At 45.7% G+C, this 26,097-nt stretch overlaps 1 protein-coding gene across 1 annotated transcript in view; it reads left to right on the top strand.

The window, feature by feature from the left end:
* The first annotated feature begins 223 nt into the window (after positions 1-223).
* The window catches only part of LOC136632278 (sialic acid-binding Ig-like lectin 13), a 122,173-nt gene continuing 96,299 nt past the window's right edge, over positions 224-26,097 (top strand). The window contains exons 1-2 of the mRNA XM_066607054.1: positions 224-303; positions 24,805-24,992. Of these exons, the coding sequence (XP_066463151.1) occupies positions 24,985-24,992 (8 nt within the window). The 5' untranslated portion in view covers positions 224-303; positions 24,805-24,984. The remainder of the gene's footprint in view (positions 304-24,804; positions 24,993-26,097) is intronic.

The following is a 26,097-nucleotide window of genomic DNA, read 5'->3' as shown; positions in this document are numbered from 1 at the left end:
CGGAGCGCAGGGATTCAGGTAAGCACTGTCCAGTGTTCTTTTTTAACCCCTGCATCGGGTTTGTCTCGCGCCGAACGGGGGGGCTGTTGAAAAAAGAAAAAACCCGTTTCGGCGCGGGACAACCCCTTTAACCCTCCCAGCTCTCCACGTTGGTCAAGTGTCTGGCTTAACCCCTCTGGGGATGTTGCAAAGCTACGTGGCTGTGTATACAGAATAGGGAACTAACAGAAAGGAGACGTTTGTGAAAATGATAAGGTGCTTCAGACTCAGGCTAAAGTGCAGAGAGAGAAGTAAAGGGAGTCGGTGAGTATCATGCTGGTTGGAATATACTTTTTCATATTCTAAGATCTGTATAGCCTCACCACCGCCACCACATACCTGATGTCTACTAGTGTCTTCTTCTGTCTCCCCCATAGTTACAATATAGATTAAACGTTGTAACAATGATTTAACAACAGCTTCATATGTATATCAAATTTTATTGTGTAGCAAAACATTTACACAGCAATTACCTTCAGCTGGAGATGTGAGTCTTAAGGCCCATTTAGACACAGCAATTATATCGCTCAAAGGCTCGAATATTTTGAGCGATAATTGTTTTGTGTAACTGCACTGACATTGTGCAGTTTTTGTTAAGCGGTCGCTCATTGTTGTCTTTCAGCATGCTGAAAGACAACAATGAGCCTTATCAGGGATTCACAGCGGGATACAGCTGATACTGTTGTTTCAGCTGTATCCTGCTAACTGATGACAGGCTGGGTATGAAGAACAGAATGGTCCAGCTGTGTTCTCCATACCCCGCTCAGAGCGCTCTGCTGTATAACAGCCGAGTGCTCTGTGCAAAGAACAGCTGGATGTAGAAGACAAGCAGGCCCACCCCCACTTGTCTTCTGCATTCTCTGCTCAGAGCGCTTGGCTGTATAACAGCTGGGTGCTCCAAGTGGGGAACAGCTGGATGCAGAAGGCAAGCGACCCCACTCATCTTCTGCATCCTCCGCTCGGAGCACAAGGTAATCGCTCAACGTTTGAGCAGTCACCTTGTGCTGTAAATGACACAACGATTATCGCTGAAAAGACATCTTTTGAGCGATAATCGTTGTGTCTAAATGGGCCTTTATCTATGGAGAAGAAGGGTATGGTTAGAAAAGATAAGCAATTGAAGACCACAGGAGACTCCACCCCCCAGAACTCCCCACCCCGTAGATATTTTCAGACTAAGGTTGGACTAGTAATCAGCGGGTCTACGGGGGCCAACAAAAATGGCTTCTGTTTATTGTGTGTTTCTATTATTACGGGAAGAAGCAGAAGGAAGGCATCCTATTTGAGTTCATCTTCAGGGAGAAAAAGATGGATATAGCTCTGCTGGTCACCACTAAGCTGTGAGCCTGTTAGTGTTTGCTTGCTCTTCATTAACACCACTGGTGGGGCGAAGCCCCCGGGGGACATGAGTTTTGCTCCCTGTTGTTCTTCACTGTTGTGAGTTTTCAAAATATGTTCAATGTTATTTTTCAAAGTCTGTCAAGTAAATTCCTGGAGTCTCCATGCTGGCTCCGGGCACTCGTTTATATGGATGCTACAAAATGTTTAACATGAGAGGGGTTAAAAGGTTTAGTAGCCCCAAGAATTTTCTCTTTTGACTTTCATTCTATGTTCTAATGCATAGGTAATCCTTTGTTCTGCTTATCGCAATGTTGCAACCCAGCAGAGCAAAATCCTTGGGCTAATTTTACACGCAAGTGTGATCTCGGGCCATGACTTGGCCCAATATCACGCTCTGGGAACGTACAATGTCCTCATGGATACGAGGCATTATTGCTTCAAAATCACCTCTCATCACTTCATGGAAGCAGTTTGAGAATCGGCAAGTGTTTCCTATTGTTTTCAGTGGGAAACCTCCCATTGCACTCATGTGCCCCTTGCACGCCGTGCAATGTTTTTTCCGGCCACATTAAAAGCAATGGGTGAGGCGTTTCGAGGGAATACTCAAAGATAGGACATGCTGCGATTCAAAAGAATGGAGTTCATATTCGTGCAAGATTTGCGAGTCTTTCAAAGCACAAATCTTGCGTGATTTTCTCATCCGTGTGAATGCGCTCAAAAGTCATTCAAATGGCCGATAGTGAGAGATAATTTTTGCATGTAAACACGGGCAGTCATGCACTATTTGTTTGTCGTTTGCTGCTGGTTTTTAGCCCACATAAAAACCATTGTCAAGACTCTCAAAATTCGTTCCATTTGCTTGGTGCAGTCTTTTGAGTGGATTGTGGACTTGCAGGTGAAGTGTTTGTCTGCCTTGCATACACAATGAGATTCATGATGGGAAAAGACAATGGAATTCAGATAATCCCTGGCATAAACACATGACTACCCGAGCAAACAATACTTAGTTTACTTCAGCTAATGATGGAAAGAGAGAAGATTAAATTATCTGTACTTGTAATTTATGCAAAAATATTGTCAATTCCTTCGGCCATTTTAGCAATAATAGTTGCGCGTAAAAGGGCCTTTATTCAGATGTTTGTAATGCTACCATATACTATATTATAACCTCAAGACCTGGTCCAACGGGTCTAATCACCTAGATTAACAGTGTTCAAGTCATTATTCAAAGAGGTGGGACTTCCAAGTGCTAAAAAAACAACCATTGACCTTGTCCACATCAGCATATCATAACATGTCCCAGCACAGGGGGCGTCTCCTCCTGTCGTGCCTTGTGGTTCACCGTGTACATAGCCTCTTTTCAGAAACAGTGGCACAAGGAACTAAGGAGCAAAGAAGCCACTACTACTCTTTGTAGCAAGGCCTTTCAGGTGGAGCGTAATGAGGCTGCTTCAGATCAAAGAACCCTTCTCTATGGACATTTTTCCTATACTATTGTCCTCTAGCAGCTCTGACCTGTCCTTAGAGTGGCGGAACTACCACAATATGTAACAGAGCTGAGATTACCAGGGTCATTTAGCAAAACATATAATAATATCATGTATTACAGTGCAAAGAAATAACAGTTAAATAAATTTAGCTCAGCTACATTTATTTTCCTTGGTCATTTGACAAGTGAGTGGTACAAAGTGATTTTTTGGAAGAGTAGCGGTGAAGCATGATGCAGTCATCATAATGCATTAACATTAGATATATTGTACAAGCAGATTACAAGGAATGTCCCTATGCAAATATCATCTCTTATGCTTTAGAAAACAAACGCAGAGAAGATTACATGTAAAAAGGAGGAAGTGAAGGAAGAGCAACCGGAGGAAATTACAAGACGGAGAGATATTAGGGATCTTTCATACAGGATGGAATATTACACAACCGCGTTGCAGAATACGTCTTCCTGCCGAATATTCAGCCCCAAAACAGCCTCAAAATACACACTGCTAATGTGCATATTTTGGTGTAGAACTGAAAATAACAGAACCCTGCCAGCAATTCCGCACCAAAATATATATTTAGCAATGCGGATTTTGCTGTGGAATTCAGGGACGGCAGATTAGCAGCGCTGTTGTGGAATATTCCGTCCCGTGTGAAAGTTCCCATATTAAGGCCGCCTGCAGATGGCCGGGTCGGATATGGCTGCGAAAATTCTCGCAGCAGGACCCGACCCGAGCGCCTGCAGAGAGCACCGCGGACTCACCCGCTCCCGCAGCTCCGGCTCTTTCATGTGTCAGTTGAGGGCAGACGGCGTATGCGCAGAGCGGAGCCGGCGGCCGGTGAGTGACATTTCTGTGCGGGGCTCTGCGAGCCTCGCACAGAATTAGGGCATGCTGCGGTTTGTTTGCTGAGCGTAATTTCGCGCAGACAAACCGCGGCCGTCTGCATAGGATTGCGTGCTGTAATGCAATCCTATGCAGGTATCCAGGGGCGGAAATTCTGCGGGGAATCCCACCGCGGAATTTCTGCCCGTCTGCAGGCAGCCTAAGTCATGATTGCAAGTAAGAGCTTTCTAGGAAGCAGACCAGGAGTAAAGAGGAAGCATGGTGGTAGGTAACAGTACATGGGGGGTCAGTCAGAGGGGCCATGCGTTATATTCCCATTATTCTATACATTACCAGGTGAGTGCAGACTATTACTTACCTTTATATAGAGACTACAGAATGTTGTATATAGATATGATGTGTAATAGCATTATTTGTCAGGCTACACAGGTGCAGCCCAGCAATGTTCAGGAAAACGCGAGCACTAGAGGCAGAGAGGGGGAGGGAGTTTAGCAGAGCTGCTGCTAAACTCCCTGCCGCATTCCTTTTCTCATGGGAGCCTATGAGAACGGTCTACGTATTCCGACTAAAAGATAGGTCCACACTTATCTTTTCCAGCCGGCATAAAATCGGACAACCAGAATGTGTGCTATTGTTTCCTGCCGGCCGATTTTACGCCCCCCCCCAAAATCACCCATCTGAACAAATTGGAATCTAATGCATCAGATGGCTGCAATTTTCAGCTGGTGTTTTTTTGTGGCAAAACCGCCATGATCAAACGCCCACGTGAATAAAGCCTACGGTTGGTCTCACACGGGTGATAAAATTGCGTGATTTGAGCACAATGCGAGAGTGAGAAAAAAAAAGCACGTTTATGAAACCAATGATTCTCAATGGTTTCTCTCTTATTAGTAATGTTTTCACTGATGCAGTGTTGCGAGAACAAAAAATTGCGGCATGCTCTATCTTTCTGTGATGTGCGATTTTTTTTATTTTTTTTTAAATGTCTCACATGTTTCCATATGGAGCCTACTCTTTATTGCAATACACAAACTTGTGATTTTAACATTTGAAAGTCCCATTGACTTTTGCGATAACAAAAAATTGGGTTTTTATCGCAGGTCGGCAGTAACGCGATGCAAGGTTATTCTTAAAAAAGCATCGCTGACTCTCAAAAATCATGGGAACAAGGACGCGATTTTGCTGCAATTTTTTTTTTTTTTTTGCGTCAAAATTGCAATTGCCCATGTGGAACTGGCCTTTTAGATGGTTACAGACAGGGTTGTTAAGACATACCCATTAACCCTTTCCAATCCAATTTCCCTGCCACCCGCAAACTCTCCAGCTCTTATTTATTTTGGTTGGGAAAGCGCATTGTGGATTACTTGGAATTAATAGTAGAAACATACAAATGATCTGACATAATATTATTAGCAATTTTTTGAAAATTAAACGTGAATTAAGAATGTTTCACATCGAGAAGATCATTTGTAATAACTCTGTAAATCTATGTATATAAACTTAAGGCCTGGTCAAGACTGCCTCTATCCGTGGCAGGCCGTATAAATCTTATTAAGATGGTAATTCAACCCAAGTGTTTATACTCTTTACAACATATGTCGGTAAAAGTCCCAGAGAACTTCTTCCAAACTTTAAACTCTTATCAGTTTTGTTTGGGGCCCATCTCGATTCAAGTTAAACTCACTACTCTACAACGACCTAAGAACCAAGCCGGAATGGCATTATCCGACTTTAAATTGTACTATCAGGTGGGGCAGTTACAAAATCTCCATTGTTGATTCACTGGAGAGGAGATGCCAATTACAGATCATTACCTAGCTGACTGGGTAGAGGGACAGAATCTAATTGGGTTTTTGGCACATCCAGTGTTCACTAAATCATCTAGACTTATACCCATACATAAAGTGGCCCTATCTGTGTGGTACTCAGCAAAGTGCATTCAACAGTTTATGGATAAAACCCTACTCTGCCCTCACTAAAGTTAAAGGGGTTGTCCCGCGGCAGCAAGTGGGTCTATACACTTCTGTATGGCCATAATAATGCACTTTGTAATGTACATTGTGCATTAATTATGAGCCATACAGAAGTTATAAAAAGTTTTATACTTACCTGCTCCGTTGCTGGCGTCCTCGTTCCCATGGAGCCGACTAATTTTCGCCCTCCGATGGCCAAATTAGCCGCGCTTGCGCAGTCCGGGTCTTCTGCAGTCTTCTATGGGGCCGCTCGTGTAGAATGCCGCCTCCGTGTAGCTCCGCCCCGTCACGTACCGATTCCAGCCAATCAGGAGGCTGGAATCGGCAATGGACCGCACAGAAGCCCTGCGGTCCACGGAGACAGAGGATCCCGGCGGCCATCTTCAGCAGGTAAGTATGAAGACGCCGGACCGCCGGGATTCAGGTAAGCGCTGTGCGGGTTGTTTTTTTAACCCCTGCATCGGGGTTGTCTCGCGCCGAACGGGGGGGGGGGGGGGGTTAAAAAAAAAAAAAAACGTTTCGGCGCGGGACAACCCCTTTAATGCAGGATATTGAATATTGGGTTACACTATAGATACACACACTAGGAGATACAGTATATACAAAGATAATACACTGCTATCTTATATGCAACTATGCAAGAGTCTACAAGCACCTGGACTTCAACTCTTTAGGTATTTTAGTTGAGACACGCTTTGGATGCCCAATTTCCACCAGACTCCACCAAAATCTTCAACTACCCAACAATAGGTATTCTTAAATCACAGGGACCTAGAGGACTTATATCAGCACTCTATAGACATCTGTTGTCGGCCAGAATGGACCACGACCCACTCTCCATTTATGATAAGTGGAAAACAAGCATTCCCACATTAACATCAGAAGGCTGTTAGGAAGTAATGGAATAACATCTACAGGTGTCACCGGCAATTAATAATAAGCTCATACAACTGTATGTTTTACACCAGTCCGACTACAAAATATGCGTAAAATCAATACATCAGCCTGTCATAGATGCTACCAGTCGGATGCCGATTTTTGGCATCTGGTCTGGGAATGCCCCGCATGTTGGTGGTTTTTAGAATTAAGTCTTTGCCTTCCTGTCCACACTTCTACCAGTCCTCCTGGCTCTGGACCCTGGGGTGGCACTGTTTGGATTGTTGGATAAGGAAGCATGGACCCATTATGACTAAATATTTATTAGAGGTACTATTACTGGCCAGAAAAACTGTAGCCATGAGGTGGATGGCAGCAAGATCGCCTTCCATTTCATGTTGCATAAGATTAGTCAACCCAATAATTCCCTACAAAAAGGTAGTACATCACCATTGAGGATGTCCTGACAAATTTAAAAAAGTTTGGGGCCTATGGATAAACTTACACTCCGCACTTTAGGTTGTGTAAATATAGCAAGAAGGAAAAAGAGGAAAATAAACACATAGCAAACCAAGCATGTTAGAAAGGATCTTTTTATTCTTTTTCTCCAACTGTTTATTGCAAAATAATATTGTATTGATGAAGATTTGTTATAAGTCAAAGAACAAAGTATGAGTAATTGTATGCATGCCATAATGTATGTTATATTTGCTTTGTGATTTTGCTAATAAAAAGGAAATTTTAAAAAAGGTCTCGAAAGCAGGACAAATGGCTATCCCGCTAGCAGCAAGCGGGACTATCCCACCTAAAGCGGGACATCTAGTCACCTTACTGTAAGGGACTTCTCCTAAAGAGTTAAACTTTTGCCATAGACAAGGCCAAGCTGTGAGATGCAACAAATTTTTGCAACAAAATGTGCAACAATTTGAAATAAGTATGCTCCCCAGCCTATGTGATTGGATATAAAAAAACTTGATTTTTTAGCTGCGTCAGTGGTGGTGTGCAGCTTCCAGAGAGCAGCATGTTGTGGGCAGAGACTTCCATGAGAGCAGGACTGCTTTGTGGCAGAAGAGATAGTGAAGTGCAATACCCTAGAGTTGTTGTAGAATGGCAGGCTGAGAAGTTTGAGCTGCTGAAGGGACGCAGGTACCCCTAGTTACATGACTGGAGAGGGTCTGGTCCTGTGAACGATTGCAACAGTGAATGCCTAAAGCACACAGAAGGGCTGCAAATTGAGGAACGGTGTGCAAGAGAGAGAATTCATTGGATACAATGAATCAGAGAGCACTAGAGGACATCAAGAATTTCTCCAGCATTGTGTTGTAAGTGAGGTCGGACTCATTAAAAGCTGAACATTGTGCTCACCAATGGTGAATTTTTAGGGACTAAGCCGACTTGTTAGTAGTGTAACACAACAAATGCTTAACTTTAGAACAGTGTTAATTGTAAGGCTTGAATACATACTTGATATCTGCAACTGTGACTCTTGTCAGAATTGAGCCTGGAACTATGGAATGACAGCATTAGAAGCCCTAAATGTGGATCCACCTTTGACCTATAAAAAGGCTCACAGAGGCTACTTGTGTGTAATGACCTCTTTTCCCACTTGTGTTAAGCTAGTTGACCACTAGACATACCTCTATGACACAATAAAAATATTTTGCGCAGTTAAGAGAGTGTAACCAGTCTGGTTCTGGGTTGGAGCCTCTGGTGTTGTAACCTATATAGACTGGGAGTGTAGTCAGGGGAGAGCAAAGAGTCAGTAACAGGTGATAATCGTTGCGGTACAAGGGAGCAAGCAAGTAGTGTTGTCAGAAGGAAGCCTGGAGATGGTAACAGGTGTTATCGGTTTGCAGGTATAGAGGATCTGGTTAGGAAGAGGAGCTAGACTATTGGCGGGAAGCTCAATAATCATGCACTGGTGCAGTGCAAGGCCAGGCTTTTATACTTTCCCTAATAAGAAGCAGGGCAGGGCCAGGTCAGAAGACAGGAAGCCCTGCAGAATAAGTTGGCGCTATACGAATAACGATTAAACCAGACCAGGAGAACAGAATCACATCTAACTTTAGCAGAGGAGCTGTCCAGATGGCTGGATGGCTCAGCAGGGAGAGCTGCCACCTGGAGCATAGGAGATACTGGGTTTGAGCCCTGACACGTTCTGGATTGCGAGAAATTGGATGGTCATATTGATCAGTTTCCCGGTTGGGACCACTGAATCTGTGAGGGCATGCACAAAAAGTGATCAGTCTAAGGATACACTCAACAAACCAACAGTAAAGAGAACCGTTTAATTGATCGACAAGCATGCGTAGCTCCAACTGTTTCATTATATGCCATCCAGAGACAGGTGGAACCCCTGTTACAGGCCCCCATGTCTGTTGGAACCATTTGCAGGCACTTTGCTGAAGGACATTTGGTCTCACTGTGCCTATTACGTGTATTGCCTTTGACATCCATCATCACTTCCATTTGCAGTGGGGTCATGAATAACAAAACTTGACTGTTACACAGAGTGGAACAGGGTTGTCAGCAATGAATCCAAGATTAGTTTGGGCACTGACGAGGGCAGTGTTTGTGTCTGTAGGTGAGCGCCTCAATCCTGTCTTTGGTGTGAGGCAGCACATGGCCCCCACTGCTGGTGTGATGGTCTGGGGGGGCCATCGCATAGGGCAGTCAGTCCCCCCCCCAGTAGTGGCACAAGGGACAATGACAGCTCAGCAATATGTTCAGGACATCTTGCAGCCACATGGGTTGCCTCTCATGGCAGGGCTTCCCAGAGGCATGTTTCAGCAGGATAATGCTCGGCTGCACACAACAAGGGTATCAGGAGTGCCTCCACAACATTATCCCACTTCCATGGCCAGTCTGCTCACCAGATTAAGCTAACACAACATGTATGGAACCATCTGGGGTGTCAACATTGACTGCTTAAGAGTTTGCACGATCTAGAGACTCAGTTATAGCAAAAGTAGAGTGATATGCCAAAGGATAGCATAAAAACCTGTAAGCCTCTATGCTTGCCCGTATCACATCTTGTATCTAAGCTAGAGGTGGTACAACAGGGTAATAGAGTCTCCATGCCTACCTGTATCATATCTTGTGTCCAAGCTAGAGGCAGCCCAACAGGGTACTAGTACCTCCATGCCCACCTGTATCACATCTTGCATTCAAGCTAGAGGTGACCTAACAGGGTACTAGTATAGTGCCCGGCAGGACCGAGGAGGGTTTAGATGACAGCAAAGGCAGCGGCGGTGGCTTTGCTACTCAGCCTGTCAGAAACTGAGCCTATGGGAAAAATGCTGCAGTGTGAATAGTATTCAAGTTTGGCATTTGGTGCTACTCGTGAAGTCAGGTAGTGTACGGTTGTAGTAGTCTGAAGTTAATGGAAGTTTCTAGAATGTGCTGGAATAATCTATGTCTGTCCTGTGCCTTTTGTAATGTCCTTGTTTTGCTTGTAGCGTAATTTAGCGTTATGTGTATTGCATGTATGCAGCACCACAAGGGTTAACTGTCTGGATATGTCTGGAAATTGTATCAATTTGTGTGTATCATTTGTTAGTCACATGATCGTGCTTAATATCTGTGATTGATAGGTATATGTTGGGGAGTTCGGCTATGAGTTGTCTGTGGAGGGGAGTCTGTCTGCACAAAGACACCATCGGTCTGTATGGAGTGAAAATGGAAGAGGCCGAGAGATTGTTGGATGTGCGGCCTATGCTGACAATTCCAAACACCCACAAGACAAATATCGGGTATTAAGAGGAAGAAGAGATGCTCATATGCGAGTGTTCAGAGAGTAAGTGTGAGCCAGCTGGTGTTGAGAGAATTGATGCAGGAGAAGAGACAAGACACAAATAACTGGGACTGTGGACTCTGTGTGAATGCCCTGTGAACCTCCACTGCTACTACACTAAATCTGCTGCTAGGCTTTTATTGGATGTACTACGTTCAGTAAAGCGGACATCATCGACCATTCCTGGTGTGTCCAGAAAAGCACTTATTCTGTGTGGACTCTATTTATTCTACTGAGGAGTGTCATCAGGAGAAAGGAACGGTGGTGTCACCTGTGACAACCTTGGACTTACAGGTAACTTTGCCGGTTACCATTTCATTTCCCGTGACCTCCCCATGTTGTGATGTGGACAAGTGCCGTGCTACCCATAACTAGGGAGGGGATGGTAGAGTCACCATGGCAAGTGACTATCTCTATCCCGTCAGCTGTGGGCCTGCTCTGCGGACGTTGCAGGGATGAGTTTTGGCATCACAAACAGAATAAAATGCCTCTGTGCTGCATATACACAGTAGCGATACTACACCGAAGTCAATTTTTTTGTACTAATATTGTTCTGTCCTCCCTATGAGTGGAGCATAAGTAGACAGGCAGATAACCTTCCCTGCAACACGATGACGATGGAGCAATGTCCGCTTTCAACTTTATTGCAAGGTAGAGGTAAAACTGTAGAACAAAGAAAATGATGCACTTAGCAATGTACACTAACATAGCAGTACATAGAATACATTATATACATGTGAGAAGACAAGCAGCATGTGATACAGCCATGAGAGATGATAACCCTAGGACACATGCTCTGCTATCTGAATAACACACACAAGACTAGAAACTATAGAAGTGGTATAATCATGGAACTGGAAACATATATACACAGGATGCTAAGAGTAGGACATCAGGTAGAAGTTATCACATACCGACGATGCCGCTGTGAGCCTGGATAATAAAGGTTTGCAGAGGGTCTCTAGAGCAGTCCAGACATGGAGGGAATGCGCCAGAAAATGGCTACTGTGGGCTGAGCTGATGATGTCACTGAGGTCATGGGTAAAAGGTACAGCATCCCTCAGAGGACAAAATACACTGAGGCTCAGTATATGAATGCACACTAGATGGAGCCCTAACAGAAAGTCCATCTAATAATGCCAGAAATAAAGCAATATCATATACCTTATACAGTACAGACAATTTTACTGAACAGAGACTGCCAAAGGCATGACACTCCCCGTCTGGTAACCCAAGGTTACCACATTAAGACCTCTTCGTTGTGAGTAATAAAATCAGTTCGGTAACAGGTCTGAAGAAGAGTTTAGGCTCATTTTGTTTGCACAATTTGACTTCCACCTTTCTGACTTTCCCGTCTTCACTAGGAAGAACCTTGGTTATGAGTCCCATAGGCCATTCGTTTCTTTTTGACTGAGAGTCCTTGACAAGAACAACATTGCCAACTTCCATGTTGGGTTTACTGGAATGCCACTTATTCCTAGTCTGTAAAGTTGAGATGTATTGTTTCCTCCACTTTTCCCAAAACACATTTGCCAAGCTTTGTACCCGTCTCCATTGACACTTGTACAAGTCTTTAGAATCAAACTCACCAGCAGGAGCTGTAATTGCATCGAACTTGTGCGTGAGTAGAGTAGAAGGGGTAAGCAAAGGAGGGTCATCTGGATCTCTGGATATTGGCATTAATGGTCTCGCGTTTATGATAGCTACTACTTCAGCCATAAGAGTTGTGAGGGTCTCATGGGTGAGTCTTGAAGTGCCCTCGTGGAGGAATATCGAATCAAGGATCCTACGTGCTATGCCGATCATACGCTCCCATGAGCCGCCCATGTGAGAAGAATGTGGAGGGTTAAATGACCATGTGCAACCTTGGTTCGCAAGATATCTTCCTACATGGTCGCTGTCAATGTTTGAGGGAATATTCAACTCTTTAGACGCTCCAATGAAATTGGTACCTCTATCAGAACGGATTTGCTTGACTGGACCTCTTATAGAAATGAAGCGTCTTAATGCATTTATGAAGCTGGATGTGTCCAAAGACTCAATAACTTCTACATGCACTGCCCTGATGCTCATACAAGTGAATAGGACAGCCCAGCGTTTGCTGTTTGCTTCGCCTCCTCTAGTGCGCCGCATGGTGACGGACCATGGGCCAAACACGTCGAGCCCAACATTTGTGAACGGTGGTTCAGTGCTGAGTCGGTCAGCAGGGAGGCTAGCCATTTTCTGCGACTGAAACGTACCACGGAGTTTCCGGCATGTAACACATCTGAAAATGACATTACTCACAAGCCTTTTGGCTCCAACTATCCAAAATCCAGCTGTACATAGAGCTCCCTCAGTGAACAAACATCCCTGGTGTTTAGTCTGTTCATGGTAATGCTGCACAAGTAGAGACGCAACATGATCGTTAGGGAGTATTACAGGATGGCACTCATTACTATCAAGCTGTGCATTTGAGACACGTCCTCCAACTCTCAACAGTCCATTAGCATCTATATATGGGTCAAGTTTCCTGAGGGAACTATCTTTAGGCACATTCTTTTGATTTTGGAGTGATTCTAGTTCTCTTGCGTAAATCTCGTGTTGCACACAATGGATGACAATGTCCTTGGCCTGTGTAAGTTCATCCACTGTATAGCCCTTTGGACAGCGGTGCCAACCTCTGCAATGACTTGATCTTGCTGGCGTGGCTCTGAAGGTTCTGGCTATATGAATTAAGCAACTTACAGCGCGGTTTAGTGACTTCCAAGTTGAGAACCTGTTAAAACGTTTAGATCCCAGCTGTTTGCTAGAAAGTGTCGTAATGAGCGTGGAAACTTGAGGGCGAACCTCTGCATCGGAATCTGGGTCTAGCAGTCCATAGGTGCTTTTCTTGTGAGTATCCAGTACTGGTTTATAAAGGAAAGTTGGCCCTGTGAGCCATGTGGTGTCTTTAAGGAGTGGTGCTGGTACAGCTCTGGTAGCATGATCTGCTGAGTAGGTTTTGATGACTTTCTAATCCTATGGACTCTGTTATGCACATACACATAGAATCTCCTAGACTCATTGTAAATGTAGCCCAGCACTACTTTGCTATCTGAATGAAATTCTGTGTCATCAAGTGTCACATCTATTTCTGTCACAATGAGTTCAGCTAGTTCTACCGCCAGAACGGCAGCACAAAGCTCCAGCCTCGGTATGGTAGGCTCAGGAGATGGTGCCAGTTTTGCCATTCCCATCACAAACCCAATATGTGTCTGGCCCTTAATGTCAATCGTTTTGAGGTAGGCAACTGCAGCAATTGCTTTCACTGAGGCATCACAAAATACACATAGCTCTTTAGACTTGACCTCTGCAATAGGCACGTGTGCATACGGCCTAGGAACGTGTAGGTCGGATAATGCTACCAGGGAGTCTCTCCACTTTACCCACAATGTCTCCTTCTCTGGGGAAAGTGGGGAGTCCCAATCGCATGTATCTGCAGTCAAGTCTCTGAGCAGCATCTTACCTTGAATGGTCACGGGAGCTGCAAACCCAAGCGGGTCGTAGATGCTGTTGATCGTAGATAGGACACCGCGTCGTGTGAATGGTTTTGGCTTTTGATCCACCTGAAAGGTAAAGGTGTCGTTGTTGAGGTCCCAGTTGAGTCCTAGGCTGTGCTGCAAGGGTATTGTGGCCGTTGCCAAGTCTAGATCTTTCAGGTCATTGGCGTGATCTTGAGTGGGAAAGGCTTTCATGACAGCCTTGCTGTTTGAAGCTATCTTATGGAGTTTGAGGTTCGAACAAGCAAGCATACTTTGGGTTCTTTTGAGTAGGTCAATTGCTGCATCTGGTGATGGAAGTGATTTCAGGCCATCGTCCACATAAAAGTCTCTTTCTACAAACTGCCTGACATCTTGTCCATATTCTTCTTCACCTTCTCGGGCAGACCTTTTGAGTCCATAGATGGCGACTGCAGGAGATGGGCTGTTGCCAAAAACATGTACTTTCATTCGGTATTCCATTATGTCTTTGGTTTGGTTGTTGTCTTTAAACCAGAAGAATCTCAAGAAGTTCCTATGTTCTTCTTTCACTAGAAAACAATGAAACATCTGCTGTATGTCGGCAACAATGGAAATTAATCCTTTACGGAACCTAATGAGCACTCCTAATAGTGTGTTGTTGAGGTCTGGTCCGGTCATGAGAACATCATTGAGGGAGACTCCTTCATATTGTGAACTGGAGTCAAATACTACCCGGATCTGTCCTGGCTTCTTAGGGTGGTAGACGCCAAAGATTGGCAGGTACCAGTGTTCCTCCTTTTCTCTTAGAGGTGGAGCAACTTCCGCATGACCGTTTCCAAATATCTTCCCCATGAATGTGAAGAAATGTTCACTCATATCTGGCCTTCTTAGAAGGTTGCGTCTGAGTGAGAAAAAGCGCTTCAGTGCTTGATCTCTGTTGTCGGGGAGATGGCGTCTCTGAGTTTTGAAAGGAAGTGGTGCCACCCAATTGTTTGCTTCATCTTTGAAAAAGCCTTGTTCCATTATGTCCAAGAAGGCTTCGTCTTCAATAGAGGGGGCGATTTTGTGGTCGTCCTTTGTCCTCTGGAACACTGTGCATCCTAAGTGGTCTCTGTCTTCGTCACAGAAATGGGTCCCGATTTACGTAGAGTCAGAGTATGAAATACTGCTAGGTGTGTCTCTTATAAGGAACCTGTTAGGACAAGGCTGGAAAAAGGATGGACGTCCATTTTCCAGTGTATTAGTGCAATAGGAATTTACCGTGGATGGTTTGTGGACATTTCCTAGGCAGACGTCACCTACAATGACCCATCCTAGGTCTAGTTTCTGTGCAAATGGAGAATTGTGAGGGCCATTTACCTGTTTTCTGACCTCGTGGACTCTTATGATGTCCCTTCCAAGCAGAAGCACTATTTGAGCCTTAGGATCTAAGGCAGGGATGAGATGGGCCATGGTCTTCAAGTGCTTATGTGGTAATGCTGCTTCAGGCGTTGGAATCTCCTCTCTGTTGTTTGGAATTTGATTACATTCTATCAGTTTAGGTAGAGGCAGGGATGTTTCACCATCCATGGATTCTATTTGAAAACCAGTAGCTCTTCTTCCGGCTTCTTCAGTCACACCTGTGCAAGTCTTAAGTGAATATGGAGAGCTATGTCCTTCAATGTTGAAGATGTCGAAGAAAGTAGAGCTGGCAAGGGACCTGTTGCTTTGATCGTCAAGAATGGTATACAACCTTACAGCCATTTCTTTGTGTCCAATTGGATAAACTTTAACAAGACAAATCTTAGAGCAGGATTTACCTCTGAGGCCCTCTCCACAGACTTGGGTACACTGGGGTGACACTTCAGGAAGTACTGTGACTTTCTCCTCCCCGCCATGCTCTGTAGCCTGGTCTGAAGGCATGAGAGTCCATGGGGCGGGCTCGGGATGTAAGGCCGTGGTATGCTCCTTACTATGACATTCTGAACACTCGATGTTTGCTGTACAGTCCTTCGCCCTATGAGATGTTGAGGCACACTTGTAGCAAATTTGGTTTTCCTTGAGAAAGGCTTTCCGGTCCTTAAGAGGTTTTTCCCTGAATCCTCTACATTTCTGCAATGGGTGAGGCTTCTTATGTAGAGGGCAGTCTTTGCAAGGGTCTCTTGTTGAGGGATGCACAGCAGATATGCTGGTTTTGTGTACTGCAACAGGTGTAGCTTTCGGGTTACGAAGTGAAGCAGGTTTGTTAGTTCTGGTGTAAGCGGTTTCAAATGTTGGGAAGTCAAAACTTGGGTCGTTCCTAGTCTTTGATTGTTGGCGTATGAAATCCACAAAAAAGGAGAATGGAGGGAATGAGACGTTGTGCTGTTGTTTGTACTTGGAGCCTTGAGTAATCCACCTTTCTTGTAGACTGTAAGGTAATTTCTGTACAATGGGGTTGACACCACGTGCTGTGTCTAAAAATGCGAGACCTTGCAAGTCTCCCTCACCTTTAGCAACTTCGAGTTCCATCAGCAGGTCACTTAATTCTCTCAGCTTCTGAAATCCTTTATTGGGAATCTTAGGAAAATCCTCAATCCTTTTGAAGAGTGCATTTTCTACCACTTCTGGTGAGCCATAACACTCCTCCATTCTTTCCCATATTATTTTTAGTCCTCTCCTTGGGTAGTTAATGTTGATGTCTCTAATTCGCTTTGCATGTTCTGCTGACTCGTTGTCTAACCATTTGACTAGGAGGTCAACTTCTTCACTTACAGACAGGTCGAGATCTTTGATCATATTTCTGAATGACGAACGCCATGCTCTATAGCCTTCAGGTCTGTCATTAAACTTTGTGAGTCCTTTAGTTATCAGCTCACGTCGTGCAAAGAATTTGACGAGGTCTGTCATACTTTGATCTCTGCGTGGTAGATCTGAAGGTAAGTTGCTTTGTGGAGGTCCTATTGAGTTACAGCGATTCTTTGACATGCTGCTATGATAATAGTCACAGTCTACAGGTTCATTCTTATTTGTGGCGACCATGGTACTCCAAACATTTGTTGGTTCAAGCTTAGGTTGTACTGAGGGCCGACTGAATATCAAACTGCTATCTAATTTGATGTTGGGCATTTGGTGTGCTGAGGTCACTTGCTGTGTTACCGGTTGCTGGCGGAGCTCTTTTTGGAGGTTTGACTCCTCTCCCGGATCTGAGCACGAGTCGTCACCCGACTTGGCATGTAGCTGAACATAGTCTGAAGTACGCTGGAGATTGTCTTGGTGACCAGAACTGCGCCTAGACATGTTGCTGAATCTCTCACTTGCGTAGATGGCTGCTTCTTCCAAAGCCTCTGCTTCGGCCACAGCAGCTGCAGCTTCTTTCTCTACTGAGAGTTTTTCCAGTGCTGCTTCCATGCGTGCTTTCTCTACTTTTAATTGCCTTTCTTGCTCAGCATAATGCACTCGCATTTTGGCGGCTTCCGCTTTTGCATGAGCAATGGCGACTGTAGGGCTACTCACTGACCCTTTTGAGCTTCTGGAGCTAGCTGAGATGTGAGACCTTGTCTCATACAGTCCAGTCTCTAACGTTGACATGGTGACGCTCCGGACGAGCTTACGCGCTTACCGCTGTAGTGGGCGTCCTGTAGCAGTATCTCTGCGTATAGCACAAAACGTGGTTTAGTATCCTGCTGTCTAGACTGCTGGTGCCCTGTGTCCAGCCTGTGAGAAGTCCCTGTTTCTCTATCCAGCCTGCGAAGGGGCCGTCGTTTTACTGTTCTGTCCTCCCTATGAGTGGAGCATAAGTAGACAGGCAGATAACCTTCCCTGCAACACAATGACGATGGAGCAATGTCCGCTTTCAACTTTATTGCAAGGTAGAGGTAAAACTGTGGAACAAAGAAAATGATGCACTTAGCAATGTACACTAACATAGCAGTACATAGAATACATTATATACATGTGAGAAGACAGGCAGCATGTGATACAGCCATGAGAGATGATAACCCTAGGACACATGCTCTGCTATCTGAATAACACACACAAGACTAGAAACTATAGAAGTGGTATAATCATGGAACTGGAAACATATATACACAGGATGCTAAGAGTAGGACATCAGGTAGAAGTTATCACATACCGACGATGCCGCTGTGAGCCTGGATAATAAAGGTTTCCAGAGGGTCTCTAGAGCAGTCCAGACATGGAGGGAATGTGCCAGAAAATGGCTACTGTGGGCTGAGCTGATGATGTCACTGAGGTCATGGGTAAAAGGTACAGCATCCCTCAGAGGACAAAATACACTGAGGCTCAGTATATGAATGCACACTAGATGGAGCCCTAACAGAAAGTCCATCTAATAATGCCAGAAATAAAGCAATATCATATACCTTATACAGTACAGACAATTTTACTGAACAGAGACTGCCAAAGGCATGACAAATATTTTTCCTGGCAAGAAAGAAACACTCTGAGCCCTCATTAAGGGCAAGGTTTAGCCGGCTATAGAAATGCAGAGAAAGAGTGATGATATTCATATGTATCTTGGATGCGGTGTCGTACAAAGAAGGATTGTATTGTGGTACTAGATAAAGTAGAGTTACCCTCATTGTATTTTATTCAAGAAAATGAGAAGAGAATGGACTGTTTGGTCATACAAGATGGCGCCTGACCTTCTTCTTTCTATGCACTACCTATGCCCGCAAAATTTTCCTGCCACTTTGTTCCCACCATGGCTAAGGGAAAAGTAAGGCTAAGGGAGGGACAGCCCCACTATGGAACAGCAGTGCGTTGAGTGCCGCCCATGGAAGGAGTTGAGCAGTCTGGTGAGTGTGCCACTGGAAGTTTCTTCAAAGTCCAGTGAGAATTCCCCTGTGCACAGGATGTCCGCCAATGCTTACAGAGCTGTACCTGCAGGCTACCCGCCGTGCCCACAGAGATTTTATTGTGGTGACGAGCCGAACCTGCTAGAACTGTGCCCTTCAATTTCTCCAGATTCTGCACTAAGGGAGGAAAGAATTCAAGACCCCGCAAACCCTGACGCTACCCAGGATGGTGAGGTACCTTTTGCCTCTACTTCCAGCCGCAAGTTCTCACCTTTTGTTCAGGCCACCAGAGTCAGTTCTCCCATGATACTGGCTGAGCGTGATGCAACTCAAATTTCTCCTGCCTCAGGAAAAAGGGTCTGAACTAGAGATGAGCGAGCATACTCGTCCGAGCTTGATGCTCGTTCGAGTATTAGGGTGTTCGAGATGCTCGTTACTCAAAACAAGCACCACGCGGTACTCGAGTCAATTCCATTTCCTTCCCTGCAGGTTTAGCGCCATTTTCTGGCCAATAGACATGCAGGGAAGGCATGACAACTTCCTCCTGTGACGTTCCAGCCCTATACCACCCTCCTGCAGTGAGTGGCTGGTGAGATCAAGTGACCACCGAGTATTTAAAGCGGTCCCGCCCGCAGCTCACCTCAGACACACATTGGGAGAGATCAGGGAGAGTGCTGTTCCTGCTATAGGGAAAGGGGTAGTGTAGGATCCTGTGTACAAGAACCCCAACGGTCCTTCTCAAGGCCACATCTGACCGTGTGCATTACTGTTGTGGCTGCTGGGAGCAGTTTTGCACAATTTTTTTTTTTTCATCTCGGGCTGCAGTCTATTATACTGAGTATAGGGGCAGTACTGGTGAGGCAGGGACAGTGGTAGTGTAGAATCCTGTCTACAAGAACCCCAATGGTCCTTCCTGGGGCTACCTGTGACCGTGTGCATTTTACTGCCTAGCTGCTGGGAGTTGTAGTGCCTCACTATTACCCAGCTAGGCCTTTTTGCAGCCTTGCGTATAATTTTTTTCTGACTGCAGTTTGCGTTACATAACCGCTGTCAGCCTGCAACTGGACGCCAATAATTGCATAATTTTTTACACTGCTCTGTGTGTGCCGGCAACTTCACGCACAGCGTGCGGCGACAGCCCCTGATAGAGGGAAAGTCATATACACGCTATATAGGCTGTATTGTTTTTCAAAAAAATTTAAATAAAAGCTCCTTCGTTGGGCTACCTGTGGCCATGTACATTTTACTGCCTGGCTGCTGGGAGTAGTAGTGAATCACTATCGTACGGCTAGGCCTGTTTGCAGCCTTCCTTATTCTTTGTTTCTGCCGGGAGTTAGCGTTACATAACTGCTGTCAGCGTGAAAGTGTACGCCAATAATTGCATAATTATTCACACTGCTCTGTGTCTGCCGTCAGTGTGGCATGGCAGCACAGCGGTGGGCAAGCGTCAGCAGGCCGTGCTGAAACTACTCAGCCTACATGACAAGAGGCACACGGCCCCAGAGCTGTTGCAGGGTCTGACAGAGCAGACTGACATCTGGCTTTCGCCGCTGAGCCTCCAACCGGGCATGGTCGTGTGTGACAACGGCTGTAACCTGGTGGTAGCTCGGCAGCCTCACACACGTGCCATGCCTGGCCCACATCTTCAATCTGGTGGTTCAGCGGTTTCTGAAAAACTACCCGCACTTGTCTGACCTCCTCTGCAAGGTGCGCCATGTATGCGCACATTTCCGCAAGTCCACCACGGACACTGCCACCCTGTGGACCCTGCAAAATCGGTTTAATCTGCCAGAGCACCGGCTGCTGTGCAACGTGCCCACATGGTGGAATTCTACGTTCTACATGTTGGCCAGGCTGTATGAGCAGCGTAGAGCAATAGTGGAATACCAACTAAAAGATGGGCGGCGTAGTGGTAGTCAGCCTCCTCCCCAATTCTTTACCAAGGAGTGCGCCTGGATGGCAGACATCTGCCTGGTCCTCGGAAACTTTAAGGAGTCTACCCAGATGGTGAGCGGCAATGCTGCAATCATTAGCGTTACCATTCCTCTGCTATGCCTGCTGAGAAGTTTGCTGCAAAGCATAAAGGCTGACGCTTTGCGGTCGGAACAGGATACGGGGGAAAAGAGTATGCCGCTGGATAGTCAGAGCACCCTCATGTCTGTATCTCAGCGCGTTTTGGAGGAGGAGGAGGGGGAGGAGCAGGAGGAGGAGGGGAAAGAGACAGCTGGGCCCACTGCAGAGGGTACCCATGCTGCTTGCCTCCCATCTGTTCAGTGTGTATGGCCTGTGGACGCGGAGGAATAGGAGGATCCTGAAAGTGATCTTCCTAGTGAGGACAGCGATGTGTTGCATACTCGTACTCTGGCACACATGGCTGACTTCATGTTAGGCTGCCTTTCTCGTGACCCTCGCATTAGACGCATTCTGGCCACTACGGATTACTGGGTGTATACCCTTCTCGACCCCCGGTATAAGGAGAACCTTTTCACTCATACCCGAAGAGGAAAGGGGTTCGAGAGTGATGCAATACCACAGGGCCCTTGTGGACAAACTGATGGTAAACTTCCCATTGATAGCGCTAGCGGCAGAAGGCGCAGTTCCAAGGGCCAAGTAGCAGGGGAGGCTCGGAGATCAGGCAGCATGTTCAGTGCAGGCAGGGGAACACTCTCCAATGCCTTTGCCAGCTTTATGGCTCCCCAGCAAGACTGTGTCACCACTCCCCAGTCAATACTGAGTTGGAGGGAGCACTTTAAAAAGATGGTGGAGTACGTAGCCGATCGTACCACCATCCTCTGTGATGCCTCTGCTCCATACAACTATTGGGTGTCAAAGCTGGACACGTGGCACGAACTTGCGCTTTATGGCCTGGAGGTGCTGGCTTGCCCTGCTGCTAGCGTCTTGTCAGAGAGGGTGTTTTTTGCAGCTGGGGGAATCATCACGGACAAGCGTACCCGCCTGTCAACTGCCAGTGCCGACATGCTTACACTCATAAAGATGAACAAAGCCTGGATTTCCCCAGACTTCTCTTCCCCACCGGCGGAGAGCAGTGGAACCAAAAGATTCTTTTTGCTGCAACCTCAGATAAAAGCACTGTTCTCTTTCACCGGGAAAACGGGGCATTTATCTTTGTCAATCTGTCTCTGACATCAGTCCTCCTCCTGCTACTCCTCCTCCAGAAACAACATGTCATCGCGCTGAATGGACAATTTTTCTGCGGCCCAAAAGGCTCATCTACATCTACCAATGTTTTTACAATTTTTCAAAGTTTCAAAAGTATTGAGACTTTAACATGAACCAATTTTTTTAACAGGGCTGCCTACAGGCTCTGTTACAAATTAAGCAACAGTGAGCTGTATCTTTAAAAAAAATGTTTATGGGTTTCGCCTGCACTCTCGGTTGATACATTTTTCAGAGGTACACTTGTACTCTCGGTACACTTGTTTTTGGGGCCCACGCCTACACTCTTATCCAACTAATTTTTCTGGCCTTCGCCTACGCTCATGGTATCCCAATGTTTCAGAGGTTGGCCTATTATATTACTACAGAAATTTTACTGGGCTCTGCCTGCCTATACTTCTGCTACAAGAAAGTTACAGGGGTCTGCCTATACTGCTGCCACTTGAATGTTACAGGGGTCTGCCTATACTTCTGCCACGTAAATATTATAGGGGTCTGCGTATACTTCTGCTACAAAAATGGTACTGGGGTCTGCCTATGCTTCTGCTACATAAATGTTTCAGGGGTCTGCTTATACTGCTGCTACAGAAATGTTACTGGGGTCTGCCTTTACTTCTACTACAGATATGTTACAGGGGTCTGCCTATGCTTCTGCTACATAAATGTTACAGGGATCTGCTTATACTGCTGCTACAGAAATGTTACAGGAGTCTGCCTATACTGCTGCTACATAAATGTTACTGGGGTCTGCCTATACTGTTACTACAGAAATGTTACTCGGCTCTGTCTATACTGTTACTACAGAAATGTTACTGGGGTCTGTCTATACTGTTACTACTAAAATATTACTAATACTGGGCTCTGTCTATACTGCTGCTACTAAAATGTTACAGGGGTCTGCCTATACTGCTGCTACATAAATGTTACTTGGGTCTGCCTATACTGTTACTACAGAAATGTTACCCGGCTCTGTCTATACTGTTACTACAGAAATGTTACTGGGGTCTGCCTATACTGTTACTACTGAAATATTACTAATACTGGGCTCTACCTATACTGCTGCTACTGAAATGTTACAGGAGTCTGCCTATACTGCTGCTACAGAAATGTTACAGGGGTCTGCCAATACTGCTGCTACATAAATGTTACAAGGGGGTCTGCGTATACTTCTGCTACTAAAATGTTACTGGGGTTTGCCTATACGTCAGCCACGTAAATGTTACAGGGGTCTGCCTATACTTCTGCTACAGAAATGTTACAGGGGTCTGCCTATACTTCTGCTAATGAAATGTTACTGGGGTCTGTCTATACTGTTACTACAGAAATGTTACTGGGGTCTCCCTAGACTTCTGCAACATAACTGTTACTGGGGTCAGCTTATACCTTTGCTACAGGAATATTACAGGGGTCTGTGTATACTATGGGTGCACTAAGTCTTCCCATCGCGGTGTTCTACCTATCTGGCCCCCCCAAAAACCCAGACTGACTAGGGCATGAATTGTGGGCCGAGGCCAACATGTATTTTCTCTCACGTTACCACAGCTATCCGGGGCGCTGCATTGGGGTTTTTTTATGTACCATCTGTGTGTTCCTGGGAGCCACCCATTATGTGGGTGCACACAGACTTCCTATAGTGGAGTTGTACCTGCCTGGCACTTAAAAAAAAAAAACTGACTGACTAGGGCATGCAGTGTGGGCCGAAGCCAACATGTATTTTCTCTCACGTAACCTCAGCTGTCCGGGGCACTGCAATGGGATTTCTTTATGTACCGTCTGTGGGTTCCTGCTAGCCACCCATGCTGTGGGTGCACACTGATTTCCCATTGAGGTGTTTTACCTGTCTGTCCCCAAAACACTGACAGACTTGGGTAGGGTGCAGAGTGCAGATGGTTTACCCCTTGCGTTGTCGATGAGGTATCCGACATCCAAACAGAATGAGTAGTGTGTGGACACATGGAGTCCCCTTTGCTTTGTCACTCGCAGCACCTTGGGCCACACAAGGTGTTTGTTGGGACAGAGGCTGACCCAGGGCCCGCTCACATACTTCCCACCCCGAGTATTGCTGCATTGTGGAGATGTGTAGAAGTGCTGGGCTGGCAGCTGAGTCCCCTTTATGCCCACGTTTGCAGCTCCTGACGGAGGTGGCACAGGATTTGAATGAAGATCGAACGTCAATTTCTTATTGATTCTCAACTGCATTGTGGGCTGTCGCACCCCCTTTTACAGAAGGTAGCTACCTGGCCCTGCCAACCCTCTGCAGTGTGTGCCTCCGCTTCCTCCTCATGGCAGGCGCACTTATAAATAGACATGAGGGTGGTGTGGCTATGAAGCCAGCGTGTGGCATGAGATCAGCTGAAGGCTGCGCTGGGACTCTTTTGTGTGCGCTGCGGACGCAGGGTCGTGCGGGGGGGTTGGGCAGCATGTAACCCAGGAGAAGAGGCAGCGGTGTGTCCCGCAGGCAGTGATTGTGCTTGGTTGGAGGTAGTGTGGTGCTTAGCTAAGGTGTGCCTTGCTAATGAGGGTTTGTCTGAAGTAAAAATTGTTAGGGCGGGGCCCCACTCTTGCCACTATTGTGGCTTAATAGTGAGACCTGGGAACCTGTGATGCAGCCCTGCATGTTGCCCCTGGCCTGCCCTATCCATTTCTGTGTCGTTTCCATCACTTTCGTAGGTTTTCCAGATTTTCACAAATGAAAACCTTAGCTGAACATGGGTCATATACAAAAATGCTCGAGTCGCCCATTGACTTCAATGGGGTTCGTTACTCAAAATGAACTCTCGAGCATTGCGGAAAGTTCGACTCGAGCAACGAGCACCCGAGCATTTTGGTGCTCGCTCATCTCTAGTCTGAACCCTTTACAAATTCAGTACTTCTGAGGATTTAAGGAATTCCCGTACCCTCTGTGGATTTTAATCCACTAAGACAAACAAGAGGCTAAGAACTCACTGCTTCCATCACTACATTCTTGTGTGAGGGAATATGGGGACTCTAATTTCAACTTTATTTTCGTAGATGACCAAAAGGAGAAGCCACCAAAAAGGTCCTAGTGGAAGCCAGTTGACTTTTCTGCAATTTCTAGGGAATCAAAGGGACGCTTACAGGGCTCTGACCCATTGAACTTAGCAGCCTTGCGGCAGAAGTTGGACGACGGTTCTGAGCTGGTCCGAGAAGGAGAGGGCTACACAGCAGACGATGACGAAGTAAGTGCTCATTTGAGAGCCTGTCCCTCATTAAGCTCGTCACCTGGGAATAAGATCCTGGGACAGCAACACGACCCCTACAGGATTCTCTACAGGGTCAGAAACATAAGATACCATGTCTTTCAAGATAAGGGTATTATTCAAGAAATTTTATGGACTTCTTGTTTTCATGGTTAACGCACTTTAATTTTTTCCTTAAGACCCAACAAAGACTCTAAAGTTATTTTCCCTTCTGCATAGCCAAAGTTAATGTAAATGTTTTGTGTGCTCATTGTTATTGCGTAAAGTTATATGCAACATTATTGTTTAAGCTAATGTGCTGCAGAATGTGTGCTAAGTAGAGTCTTGTTTGCACTTAAGGAATGTGTGTGATGGTATAGTGTTTGTATGTTGATTAAAGGCCCATTTACACGAGCAGTATAATCGGTAATCGTTTTAGCGATAATTGGTGCGTGTAAAAGGGCGCGGGGCACCTGATTTTCGGGCACTTTTAGCTGATCGTTAAATCAAGCTAACCTAAATATCATCTCTCACTTTTATCAGCAGTTCTCCATGGGGGAGTGCTGATAGCATTGTTTCTTCTTGGAGAACAAAGGATCTGAGTGCAGATAATAGCCTCAAGCTATTAGCCTGCACTCAGGGAAGGCTTCATTTGCGCACCAATTAATTCTTATGCAAAATAATCGCTCAAAGCTGTAGCTCAAACTGTCATTTGAGCAATCTTTGAGTGATTATCTGCTCGTGTAAATGGGCCTTTAGCTTTAACGATCAGCTAAAAGTGCCCGAAAAGCGGGTACCCCACGCCTATTTACACGCACCGATTATCGCTAAAACGATCGCTGATTAGCAAATTTTTAGCGATAATCATCCAGTGTAAATGGGCCTTATGAGAAACACACTACACCCTACAATCTACCAAATACTCCAGTGTCTGTCAGTGTCAGTAGAGTTTGACAGTTAGCACCCACATTACTGGCCAGCCCTAGATACAGTTCTGTTCAATAAACCTTGGAGCAAATCTTCTGTGAAAGACGTGTCCGTCAAGCCACACCATCTCCTCCATACCTTGTGAAATTTCTCCGGGCATTTTCTATTTTCATAGACT

The sequence above is a fragment of the Eleutherodactylus coqui genome, chromosome 6 (genome assembly GCF_035609145.1).
Source record: "Eleutherodactylus coqui strain aEleCoq1 chromosome 6, aEleCoq1.hap1, whole genome shotgun sequence".
NCBI classification, from domain to species: Eukaryota; Metazoa; Chordata; class Amphibia; order Anura; family Eleutherodactylidae; genus Eleutherodactylus; species Eleutherodactylus coqui.
Note: the sequence above shows the minus strand (reverse complement) of the source record. Positions and strands in the feature narration are given on the sequence as shown.